This window comes from Podarcis filfolensis, assembly GCF_964270895.1.
Source record: "Podarcis filfolensis genome assembly, chromosome: 11".
Taxonomy (NCBI): domain Eukaryota; kingdom Metazoa; phylum Chordata; class Lepidosauria; order Squamata; family Lacertidae; genus Podarcis; species Podarcis filfolensis.
Window position 1 is genome coordinate 41,985,807 of NC_139613.1, and position 27,026 is coordinate 42,012,832.

Genomic DNA, 27,026 nt, shown 5'->3' on the forward strand with positions numbered 1-27,026 from the left:
ACCTTTCTTCTTTGTGTCAAGCTTCTGGTGTTTGTTTGGTTAGGGTCGTGATCCTATACACTTGTACCACTTGTACCAGGAAGTAAACCTCATTGAACTCTGTACGACTTCAGAGTAGACATATGTCAGTTTCTGCTGCAAAACACATGATAGCCTTTGTTCCAATACATGAAGTGGCCAGTGGAGGGTGCATCTGAAAGTCAAACTACATTTTCAATGTAGCATTACAGTGGTACCTCAAGTTACAGACGCTTCAGGTTACAGACGCTTCAGGTTACAGACTCCGCTAACCCAGAAATAGTACCTCGGGTTAAGAACTTTGCTTCAGGATGAGAACAGAAATTGTGCTCCGGCGGCAGCAGGAGGCCCCATTAGCTAAAGTGGTACCTCAGGTTAAGAACGGACCTCCGGAACGAATTAAGTACTTAACCCGAGGTACCACTGTATGCACTTTCTGCTGTCCTTTGAATCCACTGCTGCCCTTAAGGGGGAAACCAGGCCCTCACAGGATGTGTATGTTCTGCAATGCCTTCATCTGGGTGCAGGTTGTATATATGTCTAAATAAAACCATATATCATCATCATCATCATGGCTTTTTTTCAGCTTGAACTCAGTTCTGGCACCTCTCAGGTGGGCACCATTGCCATTACAGTCAAACCTCAGTTTTTGAAGGTAATCTGTTCCGAAAGCCCATTCAACTTCTGAAATTTCCGAAAACCGAGGATCAAAGGGCTGGCTGCAAAGTGGGGGGGAGGGAATGAAAAATGCACCTTGTAAGCCATTTGACTTCTGAGGCGTGTTCGAAAACAGAAGCATTCACTTCCAGGTTTTTGGCATTTGGCTTCCAAAACGTTCGGCCGAGACTTTTGACTGTATAAGAGAACAAGGAGTTTGTGGCAAGTTCTGGCACCTCTTTTTTTTTAGAAAAACAGCACTGATGATGATGATGATGATGATGATAGCACTGTAATAATTTATTGAATTTATATACTGCCCTATACCCACATGTCTGAGGGCGGTTTACAGCATAACATCAGAATATAAAACCACAAAATACATAATCAAATAAAAACAAACAACCCCATAACACCCCCCAACACATTTTAAAAGGGCGTAGGATATCAATCAAATCAGCCAAAAGCCTGGTTTAAAGAGGGCCGTTTTTGTCTGTCACCTAAAGGTGTATAATGAAGGTGCCAGGCCTAATATTAGGTACCCCACCCATTTGACTGGGTTGCCCCACCCACTCTGGGAGGCTTCAACAAATACAAAAGCATAAAAGTTATTCTAAAAGTTGCCTAGTTATTTATCTCCTTGCTGCAACGCAGCAACTTCGCTTTTGCCGCTCCCTGCACGTGGCTTCCCCGCTATCCCCTCCCAAGCGCTGCAGAAGCGCAGACCGACTAAGCATGCAGCATTTGCAGCCGAGCTCCAGGCTGGCTCTTCCTCCCTCCCTCCCTCCGCGCGCTGTCAAGCAAGGGAGACAACCAAGCCCCGCCCCTTTCCCAGCTGCTCTCTCTCTCTCTCTCTCTCTCTCTCTCTCTCAGCAGGTGTGAAAAGCGAACGCCACGCTCTCCCGCGCAGGCGCGCCGGGCTCCTTTCTTTCCCTCTGGTCTCCCAACAAGCCGGGATTCCCTCGACCGCGCGTGCGCTCGAAAGCAGTCTCTCTCGCTCTCTCCCCCTCCCACCCCGAAACAAGATGGCGGCGGGGAGGCTGGCCGGGAAGTTGGAGTGAGGGGGGCGGTGACGGGCAGCAGGTTACCAGTGTGGCGAGGGCAAAGGCCGCAGGCGGGCCGGCACCGACACCGACCGAGGCGCGAGTGGAGGGGAGCCGCCTTCTCGGGGATGAGAAGCCGGGGCGGCGGCAGGGGGACCAGCTCCCCTCTCGCCTGCTGCTGCCGCCGCCGCCTGTGAGGAAGGGGAGCGTGTCCCCCCCAGGCCTTCCCCCGCGCCCCGGATGTGTGGGCGGCCGCCTCCCAGCTTCGTGGTGGGGCCGAGTCCCCCGAGCGCCGGCCGCGACGGAGGCAGCGGCGGAGTCCCGGGAGGGGCGGCTGCGGCGGCGCTGCTGCTGGGTGCGGAGGGCGAAGAGGCGGGCAGGTGAGTTGAGGCGCGGCGGCGGCAGCAGCACACCTGGCCAGAGCCAGAACACCGGCTTCGATGCCTTTCTCCCTCCTCGCCTGAGCTCGAGGCAGCCTTGCCAGTCAAAGCAGGTCGGGGATCTGGGGTCTTGGAGGGTCGTTCCGCCTCCCCCCCCCCACTCCACGGGGCAGCAGACACCATTGCCCCATTGTCTGGCTGACTTCTTGGAGCCCTACTTCTTCAAAACCCTGCCCTTTCCCTAGGACGGGGCTTTTACTATTTCGAGCCAGAGTCCCATGTAAGTTAAAACGACCTTCTGTGGCCCGTGGGTCTTCTCCCTAAGGAGTTGGTGGATGGGGATCCCCACCACTTGGAGGTGACGGTGTCTCATGCCCTGTTTGTGGGGGCACTATAGGAAATGGGACACTGGTGCCTACAGGCCTGTGTTCCCTATGTTCTCTTTACATGGGTAGGGCTATTGTTGGTGGCCGCTGTTGGGAAGAGTGCATCACAAAAAGGGTAAAAGTTGCATGGAGTTGTTTGCAACGGGCAGACGGGTCCCAAAGACCCCAAATTGCATCTGCCTCTACGTTCCGTTGGCAAAAGGAGTAGAAATTGGAGCAGTTGCGCTTTCACGGAGTTTGGAACTGAGTGGTTTGGATTGTGACAACTGCCGATTGGCTACAACCAGTCGTATTGGAACTCTGTGCAGTTTGTTCACTGAAGTTATCATCCTGTTTTATTCCTCTGCCCATTAAGCCCATGCTTTGTTGTTGTGAAGTAGTGGTTTTCAGCTGAATTGGGGATGATACAAACATTCCAAACGCCACACGGGGACTAGTGATAAATGCTTCTGCATTATAGAGAATCTCTCCAAAACTGTGTGAATGAGCAGTATAGTGGCAATGTAATTCAGTGTTAGCAAGTGTAAAATGAAGCACATTGGGGCACAAAAACCAACAGCAAAAAATCCTACGTGCTGGTCAGAACTATTCAGGAATGAAACATTGGGGTTATGGGGGATAGCATGATAGATATGTTGAATTTTACTTCAGGGATCATTAAGAAAGTGAATGAAACTAAAACACCCTGTAGCTTAATGCTATTATATAAAACTGGTGAGAATATGATTGCTTGCTGCAGCTGAAGGAGGATATTGAATATCTGGAAAAAGGCAACCAAAATGAGGGGGTGAAGCAACTCCCCCGTGAGGAAAGGTTATAACTTTGGAGCAACTTTGCTGTCTTTAAAAGAAGATTAGACAGATCAGTGGAGGATGAGTGAATGTGAATGACTACTAGCTATAATAGCTATGGTGGGAGACAATATGCCTCTGAATGCTTGGGAATCTCAAGTACAGTGGTACCTCGGTTTACGAACTTAATCCATTCTGGATGTCAGTCCTTAAACCAAAACCATTCTTAAACCAAGGCACACTTTCCCTAATGAGGCTTCCCGTCGCCAGGGCCCTTCCACTGTTCGGATTCTGTTCTTAGACCAAGGTAAAGATCGCAAACTGGGACTCTAATTCCGGTTTAGTGGAGTTTGTAAACCAAATCGTTCGTAAACAGGACTGTTCTTAAACCGAGGTACCACTTTACTGCCCTGAGATCTGTGGATGAAGGGCAGTATCCAAATTTAATTAAGAAAAAAAGATGGGTGGGTACCGTCAAACTCTGGTCCTGCTTGTAGGTTTCCATAGACATCTTGTTGGCCATGGAATCAGTATGCTGGACCTTTGTTCTGAGCTCTTACATTCCAATGGGAACAGGGTAAACTTGTATACTGCACTTGCCATTGTGTAGGCTACCCAAATTGCCTACAGTAGCCTCCACAGTGGTCTTGTACATTCTCGGTGGCCCTTCAGGCAGGTGTGCAGTCTCGAACCAAATGAGTCAATCTACATGATCAACATTTATTCAGTTTACGTATTTATCACTTTTTATGGTCAATCCTTTAAATCAGGCTTCCTCAAACTCGGCCCTCCAGATGTTTTGAGACTACAGTTCCCATCATCCCTGACCACTGGTCATGCTAGCTAGGGATCATGGCAGTTGTAGGCCAAAAACATCTGGAGGGCCGAGTTTGAGGAAGCCTGCTTTAAATGGATCTTCCAGCAAGGGGAAATATTTTTGATATAATTTCAGAAAGGCTAGTGCTTCAGTAAGAACAGTGAGTACTAGTTAACCTCACGGAAGGTTTCCTCATTCCAGTGTCCCCTAGATGTTTTGAACTGCAACTCCCATCAGCTCACCCAAAATGAGCAGTAGCCAGGGTTGATGGGAGTTGTAGCCTAGCAGCTTCTGTGGAACCTCGGATTCCCATCCCTGTTATAGAACCAGCCAGTCATTGTGTTGCTGTTAATTGTTCTGGTTTTTTCCCCCTCTACTTAGATTTCAGACTGTATGGAGGCTGGAGCAATCTAACTTTTCTTCTTGGTGAGTGCATCTCAGTGGATTTACCTTTGCTTGCATTTTCTTTGGAATAATTGTTCCTGTATATTGTTCCAGGAATGGTGCTCTTACTCCTATAAGATACATGGTTTTTGTAGTTTATTGGTGGGAATTCTGAGAAACACTAATGAGTCTATAAATAGGTTGCGGCCTCTAGTGTTGCTAGCAGTTGAAGAGTGTTGGTGACTTGTAACCAACTATGCCACTTGTAGGCAGATACTAACATGTTAGCTGAACATTGGACTTGAGTCTAAATTCAGTTTGGCTGTGGCAGTTTATTATGTTTGTTTCCTGTTTTGAAAATTGAACTTTTGTTCACCTGCAGGAAGTTGTTATGGGGATCAGTGATAGATTTTACAATAACTGCTCATTATGCTGCTATGCTGAACTCTTGTGAATAATCTGCATAATACCTTCTCCATATGGCTCCCCACTTCTTCATGGCAACCATGTGTACCGTATTTTTCGCCCAATAGGACACACCGGCCCATAGGACGCACCTAGATTTTTTTGGGGGGGGAATTAATGGGAAAAAATTATTTCCCAGCCCCCAGAAAGGGTCCGAGAGCGATGGCGAAGGTGCGCGCACGGTCGCTATCACTCCCGGGGCTTGCGGGGGTGGGGGAAGCCCGAGCTCCCCCCGACCCCAGCCCCCAGAACGGGTCCGAGAGCGCTGGCGAAGGTGAGCGCACCTTCGCCATCGCTCCTGGAGCTTGCGGGGCTGGGGGTGGGGGAAGCCCAAGCTTCCCCAGCCCCCAGAACGGGTCCGAGAGCGCTGGCGAAGGTGCACGCACCTTCGGCATCGTTCTGGGAGCTTGCGCGGCTGGGGGCAGGGGAAGCCCGAGCTTCCCCCGACCCCAGCCCCCAGAACGGGTCCCAGAGCGATGGCGAAGCTGCGCGCAGCTTTGGCATCGCTCTGGGAGCTTGCCGGGCCAGGGGGATAGCTTCCTGAAGCCTGGAGAGCAAGAGGGGTCGGTGCGCACCGACCCCTCTCGCTCTCCAGGCTTCAGCGAAAGCCTGCATTCGCCCCATAGGACGCACACACATTTCCCCTTCATTTTTGGAGGGGGAAAAGTGCGTCCTATAGGGCGAAAAATACGGTATCTAACTAATATCTAACCCAGATTGCTATACTGATCCTTGCAGTTCCAGTAAGGCTTTCGTACCACGCACAATTACTTTCAGGTCTTGTGTGAAAAGTTTCTACACTAGCAGTGTGGAAGGCATCTGTTACAACTATGAAAGCTTTCCTGATTGGGAAGCTCCACATAGCAAGCTGAATTAAATACTACATTTGGGTATATAGAAGTAACCTGTGTGGAGAAGGTAAACTGTAGATTGGCTTTTGTGGACCAACATTTGCACGATACGCTATTCCTACTAATAGCGTATACATAATTGCCACCCTTGGCCTATTTATCAATTGATTTCAACTGAATTTTATCTCTGGAAGTAAGCTTTATTTCAAAGAAACTTTACACACAAGTGTATCCAATCACAGTTTTATTCAAAGATACCTGTGGATAGTGAGATATGCGCTGTTCTCTACTATTCTATCTCCCTATCCATTTGTGGGAGAGAGAGATTCTTCCTCGCCTCCAATATATGTTGTACTGTATACTGAAAAGACAGAATTTGGTATGGAGTATTCAATAACTGTTAAAGACTAAAATATTAAAGAACTAAAATTACATGACTAACTTTTATTCAAATAGTGGAAAAGTATTATATTTGAGACAGATAATTTCTACATAGTTAAAACTTCACTTTTTAACATTTTGTAAATGCCATGCTTTCAGTTTTACTAATCCTAGTGAGTCAGGAAACAAGTTTAGTGGAGATCACAAGGTCCCTTAGCATATTATTACGCTTGGACTTCTGTTTCCTCCTGATATCCTTCTTCTCTTCCTCTTCATAAAGACTGCATTGCAGATAAACTTATCCCAAGGGAGTAGTTTAATAACTGAACAGACTATTTTAGGGTACAAATTAACTGATACGAAACTTCCAAGAATGTACAGGTATTCTTAATTTCTATAAATTGAGAATTTCTGTGTTCCTAGAAACATTATTGCGTTTGTGGAATGACTTACACTTGCACAATGAAACATTCCCTCCTCTCTTATCCCTTTACCTCCCATCCTCTTCAAGTGTTAGGGGACCCTGTCCCAGCAGATGTGTGGGAGAGAAATGAGAGGAAGTTCCATTGTGTGAGCATAAGTCATTCCACAAGCTCAGTGCCTTCATTGGCTATAACCTTATTGTTTAGCATTTTGTAGAGAGCAGGACAATGGTGACAGGAATAGAATTGTAGAGTTGGGAAGGGACCCTGTGGATCATCTAGTCCACCCCCACCCCGCAATGCAGGAATATGCAGCTGTCCCATATGGGGATCAAACCTGCAAGCTTGGGATTATCAGCACCGTGCTCTAGCCAACTGCGCTATCTAGGCAAAAGCAATGAAACAAAGACTTGGCCGTATCACATTTTCTATTGACTTTGTTTTGTATAGAGATGTGTGGTTCCGCTTGCATTGGTAATGCCATTTTTTTTATCCACACTTCTTCCGTTTGCTTTTAAAATTCTGTACTGTTTTTGTACTTTGGATTTGTAAAAGAGCCTTTGCAGAACTGGTCAGAAGTGCCTGGAAACCAAATTAAAGCATATTGCAGTTTCTGCACCACAGGATTGCCGAATGAAATCTTGCCCACCTTCTAAATTGTTTGTGAGGCTTCTGTTCCCTACTTCGTAAAACACACACTGGATATTCTTATCTGGCCCCTGTACCTCTTTGTGCTATTTTTTTTTTCTCCAGCTGTCCCAGCTTCTCTCCAACCAGCAGTTCTCGTTCTCCCTCTTCATCTCCCTTTCTCTACCACCTTCCAGTCTGAGGCAATGGAACATGCAGCATTAATTGACTCAGTGCTTCACTCTTCTTATTTAACAATCATTTTTTGATTCACACTTGGGAATTCTTGAACCTTGCTTGTTTATAGACCTGTTAGCAATGATATATGAAACCCAATCTGTGCATCCTTCCTTCTGTAACCCCTTTTTTTCTGAGGTGAGATCTCAGTTTTCCTGACTTTTTCATAACTCTGTCATCTGAGAGTGGCATAGTCTAGTTTTAACCAGAATAAGGGAGTTATGGTATGGCTTTCATTTAGAGTTGTGTGTGCTCATTAATGGACTTCTGAGGATGAGCTGTATAAGACACTGTGTGAAACTTCTAATGTGGAAGAAGGGAAAGTCTACTGTGAAGGAAAGGCTCTCAACCTTTGAAGGCGGAGGCCTGAGAGAAGATTTGAAGGAAGGGAAGCTTGGTGATAGGAAAATGATTTGCTTGCTCAAACAGTAGAAAGATTTGAGCATTGTATGAGAAATTGGCAAAAGTATCTATGTGGTTTGTTGTGATTTGTTTCTGTGTGTGATATGTGTTCTTACTGCTACACATGACAAGGTGGTAATTTAATGACAAACTGTCAGTTTGATATGATTTTAGTATCCCTTTAAAATGCTGAAATAAGTAAAATGAAAGAACATTGTATATGGCTTATTTGTTAATTCTGAATGTAGTGTTTAGTATAATAGAATATATACAGTTTATTTATCTAGCCTACTTAGAACCTAGTTTCTGTGTTCAAGTCAAAACCAAAAAATTGTGTTTTGTTTACTTATACTGTAGTTGTAAGTTTCTTAGCTTTAAAGGCATCTAATAGGGCAGTTCTAACAATGTCTACTCTGAAGTCCTATTTAATTCAACATGTCTACGCCCCTAGTTGGTTACCGTCACCATATCTTCTGGTAGAAAATTCCAGTTTAAGTATACTGTGTGTGCAGTACAGTCATACCTCATGTTGCTGAAACCCTGAAGTGCCAGAACGGGTTACTTCTGGGTTTTGGCAGTTGCGCATGAGCAGAAGCACTAAATTGCACTATGCGCGGAAACACCGAATTGCAACCTGTGCGTGGTTTCCACTGTACTTCATTTGAGGTATCATGAATCTTCTAGTATTCAGTTTTAACCAATGTCTTTGGGTTCTAGTAGTTTGAATTTCTTGTGTCCATTGAATTTACACTATGCATAACTTTTTAAAAACCTTCATCTTGTGATCAATTTATTTCCAGGCTGTGTCAGTTTCACATGCGTTCAGTCCATAAGTGTGCTTTGTCCTACCTATTTCTTTGTCATTCTGCAAATATAAAAAGAACAAGTAAACATTCATATTTCTGAACATATTTTTCTTCACATAGTGCACATATGCCTTTCACTATATATTTGAAGCAAAATTCAGAGAAGTTCAGAAACCAAAGGATAATGACATTCTTATTTGCATATTATTCTGAGATGTAAGAATCAGGTTTGTTTAAAGAATTTGGACCAAAGAAAATCCTCAGGCATGCCTACTTCTCTGAACATGTGGCCCTCCAGATGTTGTTGGACTTGTACTCCCATCTGCCCTTACTGGCTTGTTAGGGATGTCAGGAGTTTTAATCCTGCAACATCTGGAAGACCCCAAATTTCCCATTCCTGCTTGCTTTTTCTAAACTTAAAAGTCCTAGATGTTGTAACCCTTCCTCACAGTGGAGTTGCTTTGGCTGTTGGTCATTTTGGTTGCTGTTTCCTGAGTTTTCCATTTTGAGACATGCTGACCCAAACTTTAGGCACTATAGATCTATATAAAGGCATTACAATTTTAGAAGATTGTAATCCCTTTGCAATCCTTTTCATAATAATCCCAAACATGGAATTTATCTTTTTCTCACCTGCTGCACATTGGGTCAACGTTTTCATTGAACTATCTGTTTTGAACCCAAGATTCTTCTTCTTGGTTGGTCATCACCACCTCTGACCCAATCCATCTATTTATGATTTTTTTTTGCCCCAGTATCTATCACTTTTTGGACTTGTTTTCATTGAACTGCATTTGCCATTTTACTGCCTGTTTATCTTATTTTGGAGAGAGCCTTTTAGAGCTTATCATTCTGAATAAATTGATGTCAACTGCATCTATTCACTTACCTTAGCACCCAAGCCCTAGTATTGCAGCTTCAAGTTTTTCATTTTTGATTCAGTTCGTACAACATCCAGAATAAAGATATAAATTCTATATATCAAGAAAGTAGTACTTACTGGATACCTGCATTCCCCTCCCCCCATTTGTATAACAACATACTTTGAAAACAGTGAGATGTGAGTACTTTTCTCTTTCAAATTTCTTACTATGATAACACCACTTATCATAATAGGCATCGTATTGCTTAAGTACAATTAACTATATATCCCAAAGAAATACTGGATTCAAGACTATAGTGTATTTTGTGGTGTTATGTGGAATCTTTGTCACTGTTGTCTAAAAAGGCCTGCTATACCTACCCTTCATGAAAATGATCTATAGTTTGTTGCAAATAATTTGGTAGTAATTTGCTTTGGGATATTTTTGGTGGTGAGAAGAGAGATAAATTCAGTAAGCATAGCCTAGACAAATTGTTATTGACAGCCACCTTGAAAGCTCTTTAGAATGGAAAGTTTTTAAGACAAATATATGTCTTAAAAACAAAAAAGGTTCATGAGTACATTTGCCTGCAAGTAAGCCCTTTGAATTTTATTGGAATTTCATGCCAGGGGAAGAGATTTAGGGTTGCAGCCTAACATCAGAATACTACAATGACGTATTCTAGCTGAACAGATCCAGTCTGTTGTTTTAATTGTAATCCTGTTGCAGCAATTTAATGTATGATAACAGGTATGTAGTATTTCACTAATATCCCTGGTTTTATGCTATCTGAAACGTCTTGAGAGTAGCATATAAGTAACTTATCTCCAGTACTGTATACACCCCCCCTTCCATACATTTAGTGCTCTGCCTTGTGGACAATTACCTATATGGTTCTTCTGATCAAACATATTGGGTGGGCTCTGAACTATGGTGAGTGTCACATTTTAGTGTTGAACCAGTGCACAACCCTTGGGCACAAATTGCTTTCACTGCTTCATTTGAAAGAGCTAGGATATGCAAACTGAGACTTTATTTTTTAAAACCTGACCGTTTTCAGTGCTTCATATTAACTGAAAATGATAGTATGGTTGGGCCCCAGTCTTGGGCTCTTGTCAATTGCCTGACTTTGTTGCCTTCTAGAGCCAGGCTTGGCATCAGCCGTTCTACAAATACACACTTTGTGGGGGGCAGTGTGAATTTGAAACTTGGGTCATACATGGGGCAGGCATCTTTGCGTAGATTAGAAGTCTAAATGTTTGAATTGCTTCATGCTAACAACATTAATTCTTTGCTTTTATTGGGCATGCTAAGAATTGGTTTTCTGTTAGACTTGTAAGATGTTGAATTAATATGGAATTGAGTATTTCACAAAAGTTTAGATGCCAGTTCAAGTGACAGCCCACTAATTAAATGTCATTGTTAGACCTTGAGAACTGGACTTGGTTCATGAAGCTTTTTCCAAAAAATGTTTCAAGTGCAATAACTTGAAAAGAGTGAAGTGAATGGGAAAGGAGTGCTTGTCATCCTCTTTAAGCAATGAATTTGTGTACTGCTTTATTTGCATGAAAAAGTAGATTTCTGTACATGACTGTCTTTATACTGCTCTCAGTTTTTACTGGGAAACAAAATGTCTTAATTCTTCAGCTCTTAAATAGTGTTTAGTTTGGTTCACAAAGTCTTCAGTAACGTTCTATTAACTTTGAAAGCATGCACAATAATAAAGATCAAGGTTAGCTTTATTTCTGTAGTTTCTTGTAGTAGAGTGATGTTGTGGCTTTATTTCAATTAAGTTTTTAAATTAAGAACAGTTTGATTCTGTGGCATTTGCTAAGCTGCAGTGAAGACTTAGACAATATGTTTCAACTCATAAATGTTCAGTGTTCACATTTATGGCATGTCTAAAAGAGATGAATAAAAGGCTGTTTTGATCTTTCAGAACTTCCTTTATTTGAAAATCCTGTGTAACAAACTGATATTTGAACTTTTAGTGTATTGTCCTCTGTAATGGTCAGTAGAAGAATCGTACTACGCAGAAGTAGAATTCTGCACTTGTGACTTTATTGTCAATATCTTCATATCAATACATTGTATTGATTTGATGCGGCTTTAGTATTCTACTGTATTGGATTAATTGAGTGATGTAGCATTTGTGTGAACCTGTGATAAGATGGCTGCTGTGTCTCAAACTGCTACTGCTGCAGAGCAGAAAATATATAATATTAAAAGATCCACTTGGTTGAAAGAAAGTATAGGAAATTAATTTTAACTTGTAATACTACTTGCAAGTCTTTAGAAGCACCTGATACTTAGAGATAATTTTGGCAAAACATAGCAGATTTAATCTGCAAAAGAAGACCATGCTAAAACTGTTTAGAGGTTTTGTTCACAATTAAGTCGTATAAAAATTCTGCTTAATGCTGAAGAAGACTTTGGGTTCTTTCAGGATAATATTTTTATTCACGTTTAAACAAGCCAATCTATTGGAAACTAGTTATAGATATTCAGCTGTGTCCCCCCCTTTATTTTTAATCTTAGAGGAAAGGAGGTGTCTTCTTCTGATTTCTCTGCTACTCCAAATGCAGCCTCCCATAATTGTTTCTTCAGGTGAAGAGTGGTATGCAAATTTAATAAATAATCATAACCACAATTATTGTTTGGAGAGCCCAACCTCCAGAGAAACTTTACAAGGAAGGGAAGGAAGATTCAGCAAACACCCCACCTTCTTACAGGGCAGTGTCCTGTAGGTAGAGCTCCACTCCTGAGAAGTCTGAATCCAACCCACTGTCTTCTAAACTGATTGTATTCTTAAATATGGGTATGTATTTGTGGAAGACAAAAATACTTGTTTGAGTTGATGAGACAGAGCAATGAAGCCCAATAGTTGCAGGAGAAGAAATACTCAACCTGTTACAGGAATCAAATGATACACAGAATGCCCTGATTCTTGGTTTACATGCTCAGCATATAAAAAGAACAAACAGTATACATGTCTCTAAAAAAATATAGTTCTGATCATGGGTGCCACAGTTGCCAGGTTTTGAAGGCATGATAGTAGAACTTCTGACAACCTTGTAGTAACTATTTCTCATGTTGTTCCAATGGCAGAGTGTAGACATAGAGACCCAGGCCCTGGGAAACAGCCCAGAAACAAGGGAGTGGTTAATAGGAAATCAGGATCTATGCGAATGATGCTAGCATCTGTTTATTATGTGCACTTTGGACTAGATTGGCATAGAGCCCCTGTGGTGCAAAAAAAAAAAAAACAAAAAACAAACCCCTGCACATTTTCAGGACACAACTTGGGTATTCAGGAATGTATCCTTGCAGCATAAATATTATGGGTCAAATTCTAGCTCAATCCCTGAAGCTAATATTATCTCCAGTTTATTTTAATGCTCATATTCAAATGGCATTACTGATGATATTGTCAGTGTGTCAGGTTCAAACAGGAAGGATATTCACACTTTCTAAGTGACTGTCCCCATAGTTATTCACAAATTATCTGGGTTAGATGCATATCAGTCGACAGAATCAGGAGACAACATATTCTTATGTCCTGTGTTCAGTATGTTAGTTAATAACCTGTTTAGGTTTTGCTATCACCAAAACTAGTAATTGTTCATATTTTCACTCTTGCAGTAATTAGCAGTATCAGCTAAAGTAGATTGTATACGTGAAAGCTGCCTGAGACTAAGGAAGCAGTACTGGAGAACATCCGGCCCTAAATTTACCTCTTATCCTATGAGGTAACATTCTGGGGGAAACAAACTAGTCTACAGATTTCCTTTCTGAACTTGGGGAAATGTCCAGAGCCTTTTGTTAGATAAGTGACTCTTCCTTTGCTCAGACAGTTTTAAATATTCAATAAGATGGGGGCTGGTAGTGTAAATTGGCATAATAATACGAAAACAAATTATTTAAGAAACCTGAATTGCAGAGAACTTCACATATTTTGGATACTTGCATGATTTTTGAATGTAAATGCGGTATGTAACAGTAACCTACTGCCTATTCAGACAGGAAGCAGGATGTGCTGCTGGCATTAATCACTGCTTCTCTCTAACAAATGGTTCTCCAGATATATTTGTTAACAATAACTGCCTTCCTATTACATTCATAATTTCTGTCTCAAATTTAATCATCAGTTAAGACTGGCACAGCAATCCTATGCATGTTTACTCAGAAGTAAGTCCCTCTTACTCCCATGTGTGTTTGGGATTGCAGCCTTAAGCTCCCTATGTCATGATCCACATTACCTTCATTTTTCTTGTGTGCATATACATACATTATGCATTGAGGCATGTGTTGTGGCTATTGTGCGAATACAGCAGGCAGCATCCTTTGCAAAGTAATTTTCTTAATTGTTATAAAAATGTTAGTATGCAAGTTGTTTGGGTGGAAAGCCACCTTAGTTTCTGTGAAGTCATGTTCTTTTGCTAAATCCTAAGTATTATATGTATATATTATCAGCTGTAAACTATAGCTGAAATTTGGAATGAAAATGCTTTTGCAATTGACATGGTTTTCCTGCTGGACGCCTCCCCTCTGTTTTAAAATGTGTTACCACTAGGGACATAGACTTGGAGGTCTGGATGGGACTTGAAGGTCATCTTGTTTGACGCTGTACCCTAAAGCAGAATCTTGCAGTTTGAATTGAAATGGACTAGACAGCTCCTAATGATCAGTAATGGAAATGGATCTGAATTAAATTAGCCCTCTCTGCTATGATGTGAACTGATTATTTTCCATAGCTTCAATCAAGGGTATATGTTATCAATACTGTTAACATATACATATTAGTCTTGATGAATCACTTGGCATTGAGGGCAGAAAAGCCAGTCATCACACAAAGAGAAATTGTTCAGTTAAACGAGAATAAGAGAAATTGATTTTGGGCATGTCTCTCTTTCTCTGTTCTCCCCCTGACCCCATTCCACTTTCTGTATTCCCCTCTCTGCTCAGTAAAGGTGGTTGTCCTTTCGCGTTTCATTGACAAGTTACCCCCCGCCCTTCCCTTCTGCTAGATTGTCCAGACAGCAAATTGACAAGAGCTGGGGTGGATCAGAGAAAAGAAAGCAGTGGATGTGAACAAGACTATGTTATATTCTCTGATGTGATCAGGGCCATTGGCTGGGTTGGGCTGGGTGAACACGTGACTGGAATGTGGCTGTATTGGCTCTGGCTTTAGCGCAGACAGTGAATACAGGAAGGTACTGGGTGTTGAAGACTGAATGGAGGTGCGGTCGGCGTCGGAGATGGGGTAGGTGAAATGTTAGGGTTGTACTCCTGTTGGAAATGAGCACTGAGTATTGGTGTCTGTAAGGATTGTCCCATCTGGCTAGTGAATGACATTTGTCAGGAAAGGTAGCCTGGTTCTCTGCCCATGCATTCGCTTCTTAGCTTTTGCAGAAAGAACTAGGAATCAAGTCCTAGGATTCTGATCCATGCTTTTGACAGAACGAGAGGATATTGCGATGGCGAGCTTTGGAAGCGATAGAAAAAGGACGCTTTTGTAGCACGAAAATGGTTGTTCTAAAGGTTTGACATAGAAACAAGGAGAAAATAGTATCTTAGGAGACGGATAAAGGGCAACAAAGAATGAAACATTCATCGCTTAGAGGAATGAGCTGAGCCCATTGAAATCCTCCCTTCTCCTTCTCCTCCTCCCTCCTGTCACAGTAGCAGCAGCAAGAGAAAGGGACACAAAGCAGCAGAGGAGATGCCTTGATTTGAATCTAACAACCCCACAATGCAAGGGCTGGAGGGGGAGGATGAGGAAGGTATTGTAGAGAATGGATTATTGTAATTTTGAAATGTTAAGATTTGCTTTTGGATGGCCTGCATAATATTGCAGAGCCATGAAGACTCCCCGCTGGAAATGCTGTGAAATCCCAGTGCCTTTGTTAGTGACATGATGTGTTGCTGGCATTTCTGCGGTTTACTGCAGCAGCTTTTGCTCCTTTACTGAAAGGGGAAAAGCTGCATAGAGACGAGAGGTTCTGCTGCACTGCTGCACCCAGGAATGCAATAGAGCAGTTGCCATCCCTGCAAAAGCAAATTCCGAAATGTTAAAAAATAAAGATGAAAGGGAAAAGGAAAGACCAGTATTTGTCATCTGCCCGAAGCTTTTGACTTGATCTATTCATCATCACCATAAGAGATTCTGAGAGTTATTCAGTCTTGGATACTATTAGTAATCTTAATAAATTATGTATGAAGTAGTGCTCTTTTCTTTCTTTTTTCTCGTCAGATGCAGTTTTAAATGTAATAATTAGGTCAGCTTTGATGCATCACTGTGGAGGAAAAATGGCTATTTTATTTGAGCATCAGCAGAATTAGAAGTAACCTAGCAGAACAATGATTAAAGTATAATAAATTATCAATTCATTTTCAGCAGTATAAGTTGAAGGTAGTACTTTTGGGATGATTTGCTTTTTTTGTGGATCAGCCCCAAAATTCTTGAATAATTGTGTGTTGTATTTACTTGGTGCTCCCAAATGCTAAAACAATATTTTAGTATTTATAGCAATTGTTTTTAAATTACTGTACACTTTAATATTCTGCTTTGCCACATTTCAAACAATATCAATTATTGTTCTTGCTGGCTGATAAAGATAATATGGATTCAAAAATTATATATAGCAAGAATGCCATTTTCTACTTAGTATGTACATTTTTTAGTGAAGTCATCAGCTTCATTAGTGGACTATACATTTTAAATTTATTATTTAGAGTAATAGGCCTGTGAATACTTGGACTTCCTTAAAATTTATATAAATATATTCAATTTCAGATCAGCTATATGGAACAGAAGAAGTAATCATGATGGGAGCCCACATGAGAGATGCATTCCATTAAATATTTTCTTAACAATTCAGACATAAGGACATAAATAATCACTAATTAAAATGAGTGATTAGAAGAACAAGCTTAAGGTTCTTCTAGTAGAATTATTAGTCCCATTAAATAACTATAGGTGCTAAGAGAAGAAGACAGCAGTGGTAGTGCAGAGGCTCCTTTGGATTGTTCTTCCATTATTACTTTAAACTGGGTATGTGCAGAGAATCTTCTCTTTAAAATGGCACAAGGATTCAGTTATACTCTGTATACTCCATTAAGTTGAGCCTACATAATAAGCTGGTTCACCAAATTTCACTTAACATTTTTGATAAGTCTTTGTGATGGGTATTTAGTTTACCATTCTGCCATTATTAAAGGATCCAATCAGGAAGAGATAAATCAATTTATTGCTGAAACAGATTGCTATATGGTGGCAGGCTGGATACTATACAGAATAAGTGCTGAGGAGCCTTCTAAATATAAACTGTTTCCTGTTCTTTGACATGTGAAGGTCACTATGTTGGATCACTTGTGATTCTGAAGTGATGTTATTTGTAATGATAAGTCAATAAGTGATCCATGCCTTTTAAATGGGAAATAGAAGTGCTTGGAACTCTTTCCTGAATCATGTGCATAACTGTCCCACTTTGTGTTTCTCGATTAAGACAATACTGCATGGTGTTGATCTGGTTGTGGACCAGATCCAGGTGCTCTTGAAGGAAACTGATTTTTTCAATCAGGGTTTCCCAGACTTGGGTCTCCACCTGTTTTTGTACTACAATTCCAATCATCCTTGCCCACTGGTCCTGGTGGCTAGGGATGATGGGAGTTGTAGTCCAAAAACAACTGGAGACCCAAGTTTGGGAGACCATAGTATCCTTCTGCAGCAGCTGTCTGAGTCAGGGGTAGGTGGCACTGCTTTGTAGTGGTTCCGGTTCTACTTGGATGGCTGTTTCCAGAGGGTGCTGCTTGGGGAGTGCTCTTTGGCCCTGTGGAGCCTTCAATGTGTGGTTCACTTTTATCATCTATGGTGTTTTAACATCTTACATGAAACCACTGATTAGGGTTATCAAGAGTTTCGGAGTACGTTCTCAGCAATATACTGATGGCACACAGCTCTACTTCTCCTTTACATCTGTAGGTGTGGCAGTGGATGTGCTGGGCCACTGTCTTGCCTTGGTAATGGACTGGAAGAGAGCCAGTAAACTGAAGCTCAATCCAAATAAGACTGAGGCACTGTTAGTGGGCGGTTCCCTATACCAGATGGATGGGAGGTTGCCAGCTCTTGATGGGGTTACACTCCCTCTGAAGGAGCAGGTCCATAGTTCGTGGGTATTTCTGGATCCTCTCCTGTTGTTTGAGGCTCAGGTGGCTTCAATAGCATAGAGTGTCTTTCATCATCTGGTGAGTCAGCTGCCGCCCTGTCTGAACAGGGATAGCCTAACGTCTGTCGTCTATGCTGTGGTAACCTAGGTCAGATTACTGCAATGTGTTGAACATAGGGCTTCCTTGAAGTTCAGAAACTTCATCTAGTGCAGAATTTGGTGGCCAGGTTGCTCACTGGGGTAAGACAGTTTGAACATATTTTACTGATCCTGGTCCAACTGCGCTGGCTGCCAATTAGTTTCTGGGCCCAATTCAAAGTGCTGACCTATAGGTTTGACCTATAAAGCCTTAAATGGCTCAAGACCGCAATACCGCAAGGACCGCCTCTCTCCATCTGAACCTACCCAGACTCTGCAGTCTTCATCTGAGACCCTTTTGCACATACCTCCTCCATGAGAGGTCTAGAGGGTGGCGGCATGAGAACAGGCCTTTTTGTGGTGACTTCCCATTTGTGGAATTCTCTCCCCAGGGAGGCTCGCCTGGTGCCTTCATTGTATAGGTGCCAAGTCTTTGGCTGATTCTATGGGCTTTTAAATGTGTTTGGGGGTATTGGTTTGTGTTTGCTTTTGTTTTATTATGTATTTTGAATTTTTATAATGCGAAGCGCTCTGTGGTCTTCGAATGAAGGGTGGTATACAAATTTTATAAATAAAAAAATAATAATAAAATGCTCTGACAAGCCCATCTTTTCTCCAAACTCATTTCATAGGTGTCTGAATAGCTTGTAGTAGCTTTGTTTCTCATAACTGTGTTTAAAGAAGTTTACTTCCTTTGCTTGACATGTGCACTCACTGAAGCAACATTTGAGAACCCCTTTAAATTCGCTTTAAAACCAAATATTGTAGAATTTGGCTCTATTCATTTGATTAAACCTTACACCCCCGCCTACTGTGTGAGAGCTCTCCCACTATTTGTTCCAGAAGAGAGAGGCAGAGAGAGAGAGCTAATGAAGCACCTATTGTGTGCTTCTGGGAAATAACCGACTTGTGTACGGATGCTGCCCAGCGAGACACTGTCAGTCATGGGATAATTGTGAGAAATGAGACCCTGCAGAAGCAGGATCCTTTGCATACACGATGTTCCCTCATTGCACAATGCAGCAGAGGGTTAGGGCTGCTCTCACTCTGGATGCATTCTTTTTCCCATGAGTGAAGCAAGAGACAGCAGATCCTGCTCCCAAAGGAGAAGTAGGGATGTAGCAGCAGTTGGATCCCATCAGGTTATCTAGATCAGAGGCATGGGGAAGATTTTTCTGTCCAATGGCCATATTCCTTCAGTCTCCCAGGAGCCATATGCTAACGGTGGGTGAGCCCTGAGGCAAAAGAGATTAGATCAGTGTTTCTCAAACTTGGGTCTCCAGTTGTTTTTGGATTACTACTATCATCCCTAGCTAGCAGGACCAATGGGCAGGTATCATGGGAATATTGTTGGACAGTGGATATTGTGTTGGTCAAGGAACGGGCGTGGCCATATGGCTAAGAAATATGTGCAGTAAAGTGGTTTTGTTTTATTCATAGTTTTATTAACCTGAGGTCTTCGCTGTGGTATAATTGACCAGTATGATTTGTCTGTTGTGGACTTCAGTCTGATGCTTCCAGTGTATTCACTGCTTGCAAGGTCTCAGAACTTTAACATGGCAAAAGTTCAAACAAGGGTAAAACCTAATGGTATTGGGGACAGCTGTTCCGTCTGAGTTTTTTAAACAGTCTGAAGAAATTTATGATAAGTGGTAACCATGCTGAAATGTTCTATTATTTTTTTTAAGAATAATTTTTTATTAACCGACCAATCACATCAAATCAAACCAAATTACATAAATTCCAAATTACACAGCCGAATTTTAAATTTTTGTTGGGGGTACCCATATTTCAAGTTCCGAAGGGGATCCAATCAACTTCTTGCTTCTTACTGCTGTTTTAATGTCCACAAATCTAACCTTACTGAAATGTTCTAATAATGCTGGTACAGTCAAACCTCGGATCCCGAACGCCTCCGTTTTGGAACGTTTCGGCTCCCGAACCTCAAAAACCCAGAAGTAAATGCTCCAGTTTTTGAACGTTTTTTGGAAACCGAATGTCCAACGCAGCTTTCACTTAAGTGCAGGAAGCTCCTGCAACCAATCAGAAGCCGTGCCTCGGTTGTCAAACATTTTGGAAGCCAAATGTCTTCTGGAACGGATTACGTTCGACAACCAAGGTTTGACTGTACTGGCATTGAAAAATTATTCCTTACATGGCTAGACAAAGTTCAATAAATTATGGAAACACAATGAACACAGCATCTCATTTAAAAAAGAGCTTGCTTTCATGCAGTAAGTTATAGTGTATTCTTGTGCAATATCTAGCTGTTCTCTTGTGAGTGAGAGAATACAGAACACCAACCTTTAGCTGATTGATTGTTTGCTTAAAAAAAATATTACCATAATAACAATGATTTATGAAATTCACCAGTTAACATCCAAAATACAATCAAAAGGATGATATCTGTTCTTGTTAGTAGAATTCTTACAGGTTGCATCCCTAATTTGTTAAATATATTTTGATTAAACCGACTATGGAGCTAGTAAAGGAATACTGAGACTTTTGATCTAAAAAAATGTAGTATAAACACCAACAATTGGGAAACACTGGCCTGCGAGTGCCCCAGTTGGAGAACAGCCTTTACCAAAGGTGTTGTGGACTTTGAAGACGCACAAACTCAGGATGAAAGGGAGAAATGTCCCCACTGTAGAAGGACGTGTGGATCCAGAATTGGCCTCCACAGTCACCTACAGACTCACCATTAAGAACCGTGTTCATGGAAGACAATCCTACTTGGCTACAAGTGATCTTCAGAAAAGAAGACTTGAGACTTTTGGTTCCTTTCCCAAATCTTCAGGTTGAGGTTATACCGTATTTTTCGGCCTATAGGACGCACTGGCCCATAGGACGCACCTGGGGTTTTTTTTGGGGGGGGGGAATCAAGGGAAAAATTTTGATTTCCCCCCGAGGTTTGCGCAGCCATCCCCAAGCTAGAAGGGGGAGACGGAGCGCTCCGTCTCCCTCTTCTGCCTTCAGGGACAGCCTCCCTAGCCTCTGTGGGGCAGTGGCTTGCCCCGCTGTCCCCCGAGCTTGTGGGGCTGGCGATGGGGAGAAGCAAGCTTGCTTCTCCCCCCTGCCAGCCTCCAGATCAGGTCGGGGAATAGAGGGGTGGCGGCGCTCCGCCTCCCCGCTATCCCCCGAGCTTGTGGGGCTGGCGATGGGGAGAAGCAAGCTTGCTTCTCCCCCCCGCCAGCCTCCAGATCAGGTCGGGGAATAGCGGGGTGGCGGCGCTCCGCCTCCCGCTGTCCCCCGAGCTTGTGGGCTGCAGGCTGCTGCCCACAAGCCTTGCGAGCCCGCGGGACCTCCCGCCGGGCTTGCAAGGCTTGCGGATAGCTTCCTGAAGCCTGGAGAGCAAGAGGGGTTGTTGCGCACTGACCCCTCTCGCTCTCCAGGCTTCAGCGAAAGCCTGCATTCGCCCCATAGGACGCACACACATTTCCCCTTCATTTTTGGAGGGGAAAAAGTGCGTCCTATAGGGTGAAAAATACGGTAGCTGTGTTTTGCTTCACACTTTGTGTGATATCTCCTTCTGTTACTCATGAGCTGACACTGCATAATGGCAAGGCAATGAATCGATGGGGGAATTACGAATGTGAGAACAGCAGAATTTGTTAAAGCTGGCCTGGTTTGCATAAACATTTGCTTGTATTGCTGCTTCTTTCTTTCTTTCATTCATTTCCTTTCTTAAGTCTTGTCTATACAAGATTTTAACAGGTTTAATTTGCTTGGTATTAGTAGAGGGTTGGTTGAATCCAGAATATCCTTTGTGCCAGAGCTCATGATTAAGATTGATTGCTTTATTTACAATTTGTATTATATCCAATCCTATGTCATAGGCTTAGGCTGGATTGCCCTTGACTTGCATGGTTTTTTGTATCATGCCAGAGCTGGCTTCAGTGTTCCCCATACTCTCAATCTTCATCTTTCTGTAGTCCTCCTTCTCCACTCATCCCTTCTAGAGACATTTTAACAAAATATTGCCAGTGAAATATTCAACCACACTTCAACTTCAGCCAAGGAGAACTGCTGTCTCTCTTCTCACCTGTCATTCTTTTCCCAGGTTCCTTTTGTAGCTCAGTTTGTTTCCCCCTTGAGAATATTGGCTGATACTTGGCATTGTGAAAGCAGCTCTTGCCACTCATGGATGAAAACAAACAAACAAATGGAACTAACTTGACAGGTTTCTGTCCAGTTATGTGAATGCTATAGTGGAGGGGCATGGTACTGCCTTGATTAAGGGATTCAGTGATGAATCTACCCATCTTTGTGCAAGGCGAATATAACTATAGATTTAGGCCTGTGTCCAACACACTCTTTTTAGGGAAAGTATATTTTACACACACACACACAGAGAGAGAGAGAGAGAGAGAGAGAGAGAGAGAGAGAGATTGAGAGAAAGATTGATTGATTGATTCTTGGTAACACACCTCATCAGCCTGCTTCAGTCTGACTTGTGACCTAATTATAGCTTTGTAGGCCCTCATGGATGAGCCTCATCTCATGATTGATAATACAATATTGCTCCGAAATTTTCCAGCAGTTTGGACCATACAATTTGTTAAAATCACATTTTTGTTGGGATTTCAGGGCTAGTTCCCCAGTCATTTCTTTTCTTATAGAAGCAGTTGGTAGCCTCCAGCCTACCAGGCATCCCTGTCCAGCCCACCAAGGTCCTGGTCACTTCCCCTCCAACTCCCCATCCTAAAGGCAAGAGAAGCAGTTCCCCCTTTGCTGTCACTCGGCTTTACCTGAACAAATGATCAATGGGTGATAACAGTGGCAGGCAAATCATTGGGAGGGGAGGTTAAAAGTCTCCCTGTGATTCCCCCTTCCATTGCTTAGCTGTTTGGGAATCAGCTGAAAAAGCAAAAAGAAGAGTTGCTCCAGCATTTCCCAAAGATTCCTGATGGATTCATCTTTTGCACTGTGTAAGAGGATCGTGTGTGTGTGTGTGTGTGTGTGTGTGTGTGTGTGTGTGTGTGTGCAGCAAGGAAATGCAGCATGCAGGCTATCCAGGAAGAGCAGCTGGTGGAGTTTCCTCTGTGCACTGAGAAGAAAAAACAGTGAGGGGGGGAGAGAGATTGAAGGAGAGCCTATATTAAATCTGTGTGTGTCTATGTTAAAGGGAGTGTGATGTCTGACCCACCCACTATTTAAATGCAGCCCCCAATAGCTTTGCACTAGGGTAATGAGAACTTCGGCCCCCCAAAAAGTTCGCTGCTCTTAAGTCTGCTCAGAAACAGTCTGCTTAGATATGGGCAAAATGCTGTGGGGTGTGTTCCACAAGGCTATGTGTCCGTTCCAATCTATGTTAAATCACTTGGAAAGATCAACTGTAGCTGTAGAGTAGAAGTGGGAAGCCTCCAGTCCACGGACCAAATGTGGCTCTCTAGGACTCTTGTTAGGAGCTTGGTATTCTCATTAGGCCACACCCACTTCTCACTGACCCTGCTCCATACCCTGGCCTCAAGTGCTTTTGCCTGGCTGAAATGTATTGCTGTCGGTGATAATGGTGATAAATCCTTCCTTGACTGGATGGTGGACAGAAAAATGTGGACATTAGTGTAGAAAACAATATGTAGCATGCTGTAGAAAGAGTCACATTCACTTACTTTTTGCCTCTGGCCCCACCCACTGTTAGTATTAGGAGTTGTGACCTTAGGGCTGAAAGGGTTTCCCACATTTGCATTAGAGGGACGCGGTTGGCGCTGTGGTCTAAACCACTGAGCCTCTTGGGCTTGCCGATCAGAAGGTTGGTGGTTCGAATCCCCGCAATGGGGTGAGCTCCCATTGTTCAGTCCCAGCTCCTGCCAACCTAGCAGTTCGAAAGCATGCCAAAAACTGCAAGTAGACAAATACTTCCTCTGGCAGGAAGGTAAATGGCGTTTCCATGCGCTGCTCTGGTTTTGGTGTCCCATTGCACCAGAAGCGGCTTAGTCATGCTGGCCACATGACCCGGAAAAGCTGTCTGTGGACAAACGCTGGCTTCCTTGGCCTGTAAAGTGAGATGAGCGTCGCAACCCCAGAGTCATCTGCGACTAGACTTAACTGTCATGAGTATGCAGATGTTCTGCATTTCTGTGACCAAATGTTCAGGACCTGCTGACTGTGCCTAGAATGGCTGCTTAGAGGTGATGTTCTGGTGATGTAAGGGCAAACATTCTGAAGCTGACTCTAGACAAGTCCAAAGTGATGCTGGTGGGGCACTGGCAGTGACTGGCTTGGAAGATGTTATACAGTGGTACCTCGGGTTAAGAACTGTATTAGGTTGCAATCTGCTTATCTGAACAGCAGAGCTTTGGGGTTCTTCTGGACCTGGCACTCAGCAGATCATATTATCAGAAACTTTAAAAAATGAACTAGAATCGGAAGAGACCATAGTTTTCCGAGCTTGAACATAAATGAGAAATGAAAGAAGCTTTCATTTCATACTCCGCATGCATGAATGAGAAGTGGGGAGGGTCAACAGTAAACCATAGTTAATTTGTGATCAGACCACAGCAGGGGGTCTCATATGAAAATAGGTGGATTCTGAGATACTCTGATCTCAATCCTTCAGAGGCTTTAGAAGTTGATACCAGCTCCTTGAATTGGGTGCAGAGTTAACTGGAAAGTCAATGCAGTTGTTCCAAAGCTGGCTGACCTTGTACCAGCCTTGCCACGTCAGTTAGGTTGGATATGAGTGGTGGCATTGAGCATTGCCTGGAGTTTCTGAGCTATCTTCAAGATCAGCCTTGTTTAAGATGCTTTAAATTAAAGAGGTTTGGGGAGCATACAGGCGCTTCTGGAGGTAAGGTTCTGCGTGATTCTACTTCACTAAGTATTAACCCTGGGAGTTCTTTGCTGATTGAAACCTAATAAACACATGGTCATACGCAAATGGTTCAGCGTAACTAACCTGTTAAAATCATATTCCGTCTTTACTAATGTCTACAATTTTGGACGTAATAGTGTGATAATTCTTCTAGGCATTTCTGAGGTCAGCAATGGGACTTCTTACTCTTTCCGCTGCGCCTACTAGTTGTCCTGAGCACACCCAGCCCAAGGAGGACAAATGGCTGGTAGTTTAATTCTGTATTGAGAAAGCATGAACTTACAGGAGCTTATGAGGCGCACTAAACACACGCGCGCGCACGTGCTTCTGGTGGCCAGGTGGCTGGTGCCCCTCCCTGGGCTTGTGCTCTGAGCTGGACTGTTGGAGTAATGGGTGGCCACGCCTACACCCAAGCTTAAGTACTCTTGCCTGGTAGCACAAGTGTAAGCAACCTGCAACTTCTACACAGAAGTTGTCACTGTGCCTGCCTCTTCAAGACCCTCCTGATCCCAGTGACAGTGGGGGTAGGGATTCTGCCCCAGCTCCCTTCAGGCACTGTCTCTCCCTCAGCTCTTGGTGCAGACCCCTCCTCATCCTCCAGCTCCTGCTCCTGTCTTGCAGGAAGCACAAAAACCTATAAATAGCTATCCCTTTCTCCTGGATCAGCCTCTGGCTCCACCACCTCTTCCACCCACTGCTTGGAGCCCTGCCAGTCCCTGACACTAGCAATCTCCCACACAGCACTGCACTGTGATCCAGTTTGGGGAGCTTCCGTAAACTGGAAATAAAATGGCAGTGAGGAAACACATGCTACAAGGTTCTCTGCATTTGGGCTTTAGCATTGAAAATAAGGTCCACATTACTACTTAACCTTTGTGGCAATGCATTTATTATGATTTGGAACCAATCAAAATGTAATTTTGTATTGCTGTGTGTGTGTGTGTGTGTGTGTGTGCGTGCAATGGCTGGGAAAGCAGCAGAACTCCTGTAATCTGTATTGACTTCAATTAGAACTTCCGGGTAGAAAGCATTTTTCATGTCACTAAACAAAGCTTGTTAAGGCCTAAAAATAAGAGAGTAAGGTAGCCAATTTTAACGTGGTTTATGTGATTATATGATCAGTTTAAAAACCTTCCACGAGATACAAAAAATACTATATTCAGCTGGGAAATGAAATAGCATGTTCTAATTATTTCTCTCAAAAGTCAACATTCAAAGTTCACAATACATTTTGGGGGACAAATGAACCAAAACAAATATTTCTTCTTTATTCTGCTGTAGGTCCTGGGGTAGCCCAGAATGGCTGCAGTGTCATATGATCAGCTGTTAAAACAAGTAGAGGCATTAAAAATGGAGAACTCAAACCTTCGACAAGAACTGGAAGATAATTCAAATCATCTTACAAAGCTGGAAACAGAAGCATCCAATATGAAGGTATAAAGATCATTTGACTTTAGTAAAAATTTGATTTGTCCCACAAATATATCCTATATAAGTCACTTTGCGCATTGATATTATTGTCTCCTCCCTTCTCGAATACAATTTATTTATCATTAAAAATATATGTACTGCACTATTTCTTACAAAAGTTCAAGTCAGTGCAGGAGAACAATGCATTGTAGAGGAATTGAGTAGGATAAATCCTGAATATGGTTGCATGATATCTATAGTCAAATAATTTTATTTATTTATTTAAGACCAGTATTTTAAGGCTATCATGTTTTGGCTCAAGCTTCACAGATCTGGGAAATTGGAAGTTAAGTCTTATGCTTTAAGAGACATGTCCGTGATCAGAAATGATATTTTGGTTACTTAACAATTTACATTCATTGCGCCCACGTCTTCCCTTAGTTTTTCATGCTTAATGATTTCTTCCCATCCATCTTTTTGTGTGTCTATAAAAGGCCAGTGTACTTTTTCTTTGTGTGAAAGAATAATAATTATGCTTTTAGAACTTTTAATAGAATTCCCAAAACAATATTTTGGATTCTAGTATGCATGAATTAGTTTTCTGCTTTCCTTCCAAAAGCAGAAAATATACCACATTTCTGCTTTATATATTGCACTGTGAAAGCATTCAGATACATCAGTTGGACACTTTCTGAAAAATAACCATACAAAATAGGAATAACCATTGTGGATAAGACATGCAGAGTTATTTTGCTTTAAGAACTTCATTTCTAATTCTGAACAGAACCATTCCATAGATGGGTGATCCTCCATGAAGGAAATAGCTGAGGGGTATTTCTTTAATTATTTGTTCATGGATTCATTGTATCTACTCGTTCTTCTGAAAGCAGAAAGCTAGGTCAAATAAGTTTTGAATCCTGTGAACTTTTTGCCCTGTAGCCATGCTTTTCAATTTGTTTTAGT

The 27,026-nt window shown here is 42.5% G+C and overlaps 1 protein-coding gene across 5 annotated transcripts in view; it reads left to right on the forward strand.

Moving 5' to 3' along the window:
- The first annotated feature begins 1,479 nt into the window (after positions 1 to 1,479).
- APC (APC regulator of WNT signaling pathway) overlaps positions 1,480 to 27,026 on the forward strand; it is a 63,927-nt gene continuing 38,380 nt past the window's right edge. The window contains exons 1-3 of one of the 5 annotated variants that reach the window (XM_083576444.1): positions 1,480 to 2,098; positions 4,474 to 4,518; positions 25,935 to 26,087. In XM_083576444.1, the coding sequence (XP_083432570.1) occupies positions 25,953 to 26,087 (135 nt within the window). In that variant the 5' untranslated portion in view covers positions 1,480 to 2,098; positions 4,474 to 4,518; positions 25,935 to 25,952. Of the gene's footprint in view, positions 2,099 to 4,473; positions 4,519 to 14,562; positions 14,794 to 15,218; positions 15,314 to 25,934; positions 26,088 to 27,026 lie in introns of those variants that run through there. The other 4 variants (XM_083576448.1, XM_083576445.1, XM_083576446.1 and 1 more) reach the window with 4 other exon arrangements.